This window comes from Elephas maximus, chromosome 22 (genome assembly GCF_024166365.1).
Source record: "Elephas maximus indicus isolate mEleMax1 chromosome 22, mEleMax1 primary haplotype, whole genome shotgun sequence".
Lineage (NCBI taxonomy): Eukaryota > Metazoa > Chordata > Mammalia > Proboscidea > Elephantidae > Elephas > Elephas maximus.
Window position 1 is genome coordinate 7,616,828 of NC_064840.1, and position 8,355 is coordinate 7,625,182.

Here is an 8,355-nt window from a genome sequence, read left to right on the forward strand (position 1 = left end):
TCAGGAGAATATGTAAAAATTTATCTGAAAAAACAGAAATATTCCTGCAAATCAATAATAAGAAAATAATGAGTGACTTACCGTGCTGAACTTTTCCAAGCTGAAGGTTCGTAACATAAAAAAATCCATTGTTTGTAAGGAGCAGCATATAATAGGTACCTGTTAAAATAAAGTCAAAATTAATGTCTCTAAAAAGGAACACAGACATAAAATCTAAACCAATATCCTGAACTGGCTTAAAATATGCCAGCGTGTTCATTTAAATTCTAATCATCAAATAATAATTATACAGATAAAGCTTATTTATAAACAAAATGACAAGTTAATAAGCTTATTTATAAAGAAAAAGATAATAAGTTACTTGTTAAAAATAATGCCAACTTCTTTCAAACTTCTATAAAAAAAACAACTTCACTTGCCAGGAAAAAAAAACAAAACTCAGATACATCAAAATAAAGGAAGATCTGGTCAACATTTGTTGAAATCGAAATATGATAAATACGCTGAAACCTATAAAAACCTCTTAAAGAACATAATGCCTCCTTTGTAACTTACGGAACTTTCAAAACTGGAAAAACGTGTTTAGAATATTACGTGTGAAATTTTACACATTTAAACTTCTAAAAAGAGCTAAAATGAAAAACTTGTTATGTACCGTGGTGGTATTTACAGCATCAATAGAAAATGTTGGTGATCTACAGGTAGCATAACAACATACAATGTATTGTTAACCAGAAATTCGATTATTTTTTGTTTGATTATTAGTCAGAAATTACCATCTCAGTGAAATTCAAGAAAACTCACCTTCATTTGAACCATCATTCTCAATAACAAGACTCTGGTAAGTACGCTTATTTTCATCGTTAGCCTTCTGAACAAAAGCCTAATTGCAAATTAATTTCAAAGGATAAGATTAAACTCAGAAAAATGCAATCAAAGATTATATTCTTTAAACCCTAGAGTCATCAATTACCATTAGCAGTAATTCTGCCTATATAGCAAGGCGTTTTGTTTTAAAATGGAAAAATATTTTCAATAAGCATACTCAGAATATTTCTAAAGCTTCCTTTTTCATTTTTGCATTCATTTAATCAATGTTTCTGTGATAACGTCTTTAATTTAATAAAACAGACTTTTTTTTTTAAAGTAATGGTTTGCTAGGTGTCTGAGAGATTACTTAGAAAGTAGATAATGAAAATGAAAAATAAAACAAAGTCTTACATTAGTGAGTAACGTTTGCTTTGATGTTACATGAATAAGGTGCACATTGCCATTTCTCTCACCAACCAAAAGAAAATTTCCTTTTTGACAGAGGCCAACCACATCCACATCAGTATCTGAAAATTACAAATCAGAGTTACAGGCTTCCTTCAAGAAAGTTTGTTCTTACCAAAAAAACCAAATTCTGTCATTAAGAGTCAAACTTTCAAGCTTCTGAATATTGCAAAAAAGTTGTGATGAAAGTAAAGAAGAACACTACTGATGTGTTTACCGAGCTCTTAGTATATGCCCAGTGTTGTTCTAGGCCCTACAGCTGTATCTCAGAATAACAAGATTCCCAACCTCAAGGAGCTCAAATTCTAAGGCAGAAATAGATGACAGACAATCAGCATGACAAGTAAGTAAAAGATATGGCACGTACAAAGGTGATCCTACGGAAGAAAAGAAAAAGTAGAGCACAGTAAGAGAGACCAAATGAGCTGTGTGGGACACAGTATTAAATAGTGGTCAACACAGACTTAATAGTCTGACTGAGACTAGAAGGACCCCAGAGATCATGGTCCCCAGACCTTCTGCTAGCCAGAGACAGGAACTGCTACCAAAGCCAGAGAGGGATTGGACTGGACTATGGGATAGAAAATGATACTGGTGAAGAGTGAGTTTCTTGGATCAAGTAGACACATGATACTATGTTGGCAGCTCCTGTCTGGAGAAGAGATGAGAGGGCAGAGGGGGTCAAAAGCTGGCCGAATGGACACGAAAAGAGAGAGTGCAGGGAAGAAGTAGGCTGTCTCAATAGGGGGAGAGCAACTAGGAGTATACACTAAGGTGTATGTAAATTTTTGTATGAGAGACTGACTTGATTTGTAAACTTTCACTTAAAGCACAATAAAAATTAAAAAAAAAAAAAATAGTGGTTGACAAGGGCGGATTAACCAGTAAGCAAAGTACATGTGGGCTTATTTGTGCTTACCTACTAATCCGTAGTGCACAATTTCCCATAGCATACACATCTCAGATGTGGTGAAAAACGAATTAGTAAGTGAGTACAAGCAAGCCCGTGCGTACCTTGCTTGTTGGGTAACCCACCCCTGTTGTTCAGGATAGGTCTCTTTGAGAAGGTGAGATGTGAAGGAAGACTTGATGGAAATGAAGAAATTAGGCAAACGGAGGCTGGGGGAAGGCCATTCCTGGGAGAGCAAGGACTCCAAAGCAGAGGATGCCTGATGTGCACGCAGCAGAGTGAGAAGGCCACCGCAAAAACCACTTGCCATCAAGTCAGTTCTGACCCATGGTGACACCATTCATGTCAGAGTAGAACTGTGCCCCATAGGGTTTTCAATGGCTGTGTTCTTTCGGAAGTGCTTTACTGTCTGCACCACCCAAGGACTCAGCAAGGCCAGAAGGGCTGAAATGGAGGCAGAGAGAGGAAAGGTGGAGATAAAAGCCAATAGTATACAAATGGCTTGTGAACTAAAATTACTCAACAGCAGTATCTTTATACAAATCTGTAACAGGTTAACATAACCCACTATTTCATTAGTGAAACTGTGAATCTTGTGGACCAATCAGTGAGATACATTAAGATCCTATAAAATATTAGTTTCTAGCCCCCATATTGCAATCAAAATTGTGTTCTCAAATGTATGCCTCCTGATTCCTTTTCAGTCGTCTAAATTCTTACATGAATATTTCAACAACCATTTTTCCCTCAAAATTTCTACTAAAGATCCAGAAAGAAACTTTCATGTTTTCCCCATTTTCTAATACAATCACTGACTTATTCCTTAATTCACTGTTAAGTACTTATCTCCATGTACTAAAAGTCCTCTCACTCAAAGAACTACTTCAAAAGTATTTCAGTGGCTGTTTCAATGGTATACATTCGTGTTGTTGTGTGCCATTGGGTTGATACTGACTCACAGTGACCCTATGAGTCAGAGTAGAGCTGTCCCATGGGGCTTCCTTGGCTGTAATCTTTACAGGAACAGATCAGCAGGTCTTTTCTCCCAGAGTAGCTGGTGGGTTCAAACCATTGACCTTTCGGTTAGCAGCCAAGAGCTTAACCATTGTACCACCAGGGCTCTTTTGTTGTTATTGTTGTTAGCTGTTGTCAAGTCGATTCCAACTCATGGCGACCCCACATGGGCAGAGTAAGGCTGTTCGGAAGCAGGTCACCAGGCCTGTCTTCTGAAGTGCCTATAGGTGGGTTCAAACCATCAGCCTTACAGTGAGTAGCCCAGTGCTTAACCGTCTGTGCCGCCCAGGGATGGTATACACTGTAAAAGTATTTAAATGTTTGATGATGATACCAAAATTACGTACAAGATTCAGGTACGTGAATACTATGGGGCTGAGCTGCTTTCTACAGCATTCTAACACAAACTTTAAGCAATACAAGTTAATTAGCTTGTTGCTTTACATGTATGTTTTCCCTTAGAATTATTGGGAGAAGGTATCATTTCAGCATCCTTTGAACCTAGTATCCAGCACATAATAGGCACTCAAGATTAATTTATTGAAATTAGTCTAATTTTGATTCTTAGAAATAACGGAATAAAGAAAATGCAAGGAGGTAGAAACTGAAAGCTCATTTGCAAGATATATTTGGCTTCCAATTTATGTGATTTCATTACATCAGACTTACCAAATATGAGATGCAACTGAAGTGATCTACAGAAGCTGTCAAGCAGAATCACTGACTGGTCTGCTGTAATGATAAACCCATCACTTAAGCTGCATGCTTGTATCTTAGGGTTTAATGAGGCCTGCGGCAGGGGGAAGCAATGATTAACAACTGAAACATTTTTATACATGTTTAATAATACTTATGAATAGTGTCGTCACAGTTCCAAACACCGAAATTTACTGCACTCGATCAAGCGGCTAACGAACACATGAAGAGACGCTCCCGATCATTAGCCGTTACCCACTGCCGTCAAGTCGATCCCGACTCATAGCAACCCTATAGGACAGGGTAGAACTGCCCCATAATGGTTTCCAAGGAGCGCCCGGTGGATCTGAACCGTTGACCTTTTGGTTAGCAGCTGTAGCCCTTAACCACTGTGTCACCAGCGTTTCCCATTAGCCATTAAAAACCAAACCCATTTCCATGGAGTCATTTCTGACTCATACAGGGTAGAAGTGCCCCATAGAGTTTCCAAGGAGCGCCCGGTGGATCTGAACTGCCAACCTATTGGTTAGCAGCCATAGCACTTAACCACTACACCACCAGGGTTTCCCATAGAGACGCAAATCAAAACCACAATGAGATACCATCTCATCCCTGCAAAAATGGCACTCATCAAAAAAAAACCAGAAAACAACAAATGCTGGTGAGGTAGTGGGGGGACTGGAACTCTTATACACTGTTGGTGGGACTGTAAAATGGTACATTCACTTTGGAAAATGGTATGGTGCTTCCTCAAAAAGCTAGAAATAAAAATACCATATGATCCAGCAATCCCACTCCTACGTCTATATCCTACCTAGAAAAATGAGCACTGACACGAATTAGATACATGCACATTTCCACCAGGGCGTTACTCTGAATTATTCAGAATAATTGCAGCATTATTCAGAATAGCAAAAAGATGGAAACAACCTAAGTGTCCATCAACAGACGAATGGATAAACAAATTGTTGTATATACATACAATGGAAAACTAAGCAATGATAAAGAATAATCATGACTCTGCGCAACATAATAAGGATAAATCCAGAGGTTATTACTCTGAGTGAAATAAATCAATCACAAAAGGCTAAATATTGTATGATATCACTTTTATAAAGCCAGGAATCAAAAATAGGTTTGCACACAGAAAGCAACCTTCCCAGATGGTTACCAGGGATGGGAGGGGGAGAGAGGGAGAATCACTTACTAGATAGCACGCATATGTTAATTCCAGTGAAGGGAAAGGCAAATGGTTCCAATGCATAAACCTGTGTTTTCTAAGGGTTGGTCTTTTCCCATAGCATCCATGCATTAACATAAATGAAGGAAGTAAGACCGGCATAGTGACTCAGTGTATGGAATACAACAGGGAGGGGGCCAGTAGTGAACCATAAACTGCAGGGTACAGGGTATAAACTAGAGAGCAGAATCTACTGAACACCAGCCAGAGCAAAGCCCCACGGAAATGCAACCCTGGCCAGTGTCCTGATTATCAGGAAAAGCTGGGTCTTTCTATGAAATGTTCTAATTTTTAAAGCACTAGCATCTAAGTCAATATTTTTTAAAAACACTATGCATGCCAAATAGGAGCCTGCAGTTTTTAACTTCTGTTATAACTGCCTTATTTCACTCAGCATAAAGTTTTCAAGGTTCCTCTGTGTTGCAACATGTATCCGGACTTCATTTCTCTTTATGGCAGAGTAGCACTCCATCATATGTATCGTCCTATCTTTTTATAGACGCGTCCTAAACGCCTGAAAGAAAGCTATGAAGAGGTGGACTTTAGAAATATTGAATCTAAGGTGATGTAGGGAGAATTCTCATGGAAATTTCCAGTAATATGACACTGAATCTGGATCCTCTGACAAAGTGCTATATTCATTCGTAAAATATTTAACGTGTGGCCAATAGGTCGACTAAGCACTCAGTACAATTCTGCAGATGAAAACCGTTGGCATCAGAATGATTACCTTCTTGGAGGAGATCTTCGCTAGCAGATCTACTTGGTATAAAGCAGTTCCATGTTCTTTTCTTGAGCCAACGCTTAGGTACCCACTTCCTGTGTCATCGTTTGTTAACAGTTCAATATCATTCCACATGTTTCTAAGACTGTCTTCCTGAGTCAGGAACAACTGCTTTCCTGGTGACGACATGCAAAATTAGAGAGCAAATCATCTTGTATAGCATCCACTTCCTTGGGAAATGAAAGTGCTTACCAAAAAAAAAAAAAACCCAAACTAATAAAAGCATTATTGACGAAGACTTTTTTGTCTTCGTGTTACTTCTGTGGTCACTAGACCAATAAGATAAATGGAACTAGAGCTATGATTATCAACAGAACACCACATTGGCTTAGACATGCAATCAATTCTGATCTTACCAACGTATCCCAAGGGTTCTAATACTTTGCCTAACTTGAAATTATACCAAGGGTTTCTTTAAAATAAACTTTTAATCAGCATAGCAATATAGAACATAGGCTCCAAAGTCAGACTGTCGAGGATATCTTAGGGTTGTAAGATTCCAGATGAACTTCAAAAAAAAGTACGTTAACGTTTCCACAGTATTGTCATACAATAAATTAAAAAAAGGGGAGGAAGAAAAAACTCCCTTAGGTTTTGGACTAGTCAAGCAGTACGTACACTAACCTTAGGAAAGTCACTTAACCGTTTAATCTCCAAAGACTTATATAACTCATTATCTGTGGTCTATGTTGGAATGCGAAAATGAAAAACAATCTCTGGATCAAATCTGAGTTACCCTGGGTGATGCAAATGATTAAGCACTCGATTATTAACTCAAAGACTGAGGGTTGGAATCCACTCAGAGGCACTTCAGAAGAAAGGCCTGGCAATGTGCTTCCCAAAGGTCACAGCCTTGAAAACCCTATGGAGCGCAGTTCTACTCTGCAACACACAGGGTCACCATGAGTTAGAATCGACTCCATGGCAAGCGGTTTGGTTTTGGATCAAATCTGGTGGGCAACAATAAACAAATAATTATAATTGGTCTGATAAGTGCTAGCAGAAGTATGAGGAGCCCCGGTGGCACAGTGGTTAAGTGCTCAGCAGCTAACCCAAAGGTTGGTGGTTGAACCTACACATCAGCTCCAAAGGTGGAAGACCTGGCAATCTGCTCCCGTAAAGATCACAGCCTAAGAAACCCTATGGGGCAGTTCTACTCTGACTACGGGGTCACCATTAAGTCAGAATCCACTCCGTGGCACACAACAACAGCAGAAGTATGTTGTATGTTGAAAAGCTTTGGAGACGCAGCTCAGAGAAGGAGTGATTTTTGACTTAGTGCTCTTCACATTTGCTAGCCAGTTGTTCTTGGACAAGTAACTGAAAGTTTTTGTCCTCAATTCTCTAATTTATAATGTAAGGATAAAACTGTACCTAATTGAAAAGGTTATGAGCTTTAAATGTTCACACCTAGAACCATGGTTGGTTCAAAGCAAGCACTCAATTTAAGTATTAGCTAATTTAGTTGTTATTCTTAGTGGCAGGTAATATTTAGGTTGGGAATTTCAGGTTGTAGGACCTTTTAAATTAGAGGAAAACAGTTCTTTTTAAGAGAAGAGCATAAGCAAGAGCACAGACACAAAACATGTGGGAGAATACAGACCAGTTTTTTAAATGGCTGGTGTTTGATTGCGAGTTGGGAGGAAATTAAGACAGGAGGAACAGGTTAGAGTTAATACCTTTCTGGGTCTCAGTTTGCCACAGTTATAAAATAGAAAAATATTATTACCAACGACCAGGGCTTCCATATTCATTCACCCGACAGATGTTTACTGAGTGCTCAGTATGTGCGAGGTGCTGTTCTAGGAGCTGGGAATACGGCTGTGAACAAGGCAGAAATAGTCCTTGCCATTATTAAGTTTATAGTCTTGTGGAAAGCTCGGACAAAAAGAAAACAATAGTTCACACGTATTGAGTGTTTCTTGCAGGCCAGGAACAGTTTTGAACGTTTTCCTTACTTAATCTTCACAATAGGAAAAAAGAGCCAGGGATTAAATAAAAGGCCAAGGTCACCCACAGCTCCTAACAACTGTTATACAGCTTCCCTACGAAAAATGCACAAATAGAGGTCTCACGTGGAAGAAGAGGAAGGCGGGCGCTTAAGAAGGGCGTGTATTTGGGAGCGGAAGGAGGTGACATTGAGCAAAGACCTGAATGACAAGAAGCCAACCATGCAAAGCTCCCGGGGAACACAGCCGCAGGCAGAGGACACCGATCGCAAAGGCTGGGAGGCTGGGGGTTTGATGGGGTGCGCGGGCCTTAGCCGAGTGGAAGACAGCTTAGAAGGGTGGGCCCAAACGTAGCGGCAGCTGGGTTTTACTCAGCGCAAAGTGGGTGACCTGATTTCATTAGCATTTTCAGAACACTTTGGCTGCGGAGTGGAGATTAACGAATACGCAATAATAAGCGACATAAAACCAAGTGTCAGTTAGGCCT

At 39.4% G+C, this 8,355-nt stretch overlaps 1 protein-coding gene across 1 annotated transcript in view; it reads right to left on the reverse strand.

Annotated features, from left to right (window-relative positions):
* Window positions 1–7,712, reverse strand: part of KNTC1 (kinetochore associated 1) — a 76,863-nt gene extending 69,151 nt beyond the window's left edge. The window contains exons 1-6 of the mRNA XM_049866486.1: window positions 7,649–7,712; window positions 5,866–6,035; window positions 3,869–3,989; window positions 1,222–1,337; window positions 805–883; window positions 82–159 (exon numbers count right to left, since the gene is read on the reverse strand). Of these exons, the coding sequence (XP_049722443.1) occupies window positions 82–159; window positions 805–883; window positions 1,222–1,337; window positions 3,869–3,989; window positions 5,866–6,035; window positions 7,649–7,673 (589 nt within the window). The 5' untranslated portion in view covers window positions 7,674–7,712. The remainder of the gene's footprint in view (window positions 1–81; window positions 160–804; window positions 884–1,221; window positions 1,338–3,868; window positions 3,990–5,865; window positions 6,036–7,648) is intronic.
* Between the last annotated feature and the right edge of the window lie 643 nt (window positions 7,713–8,355).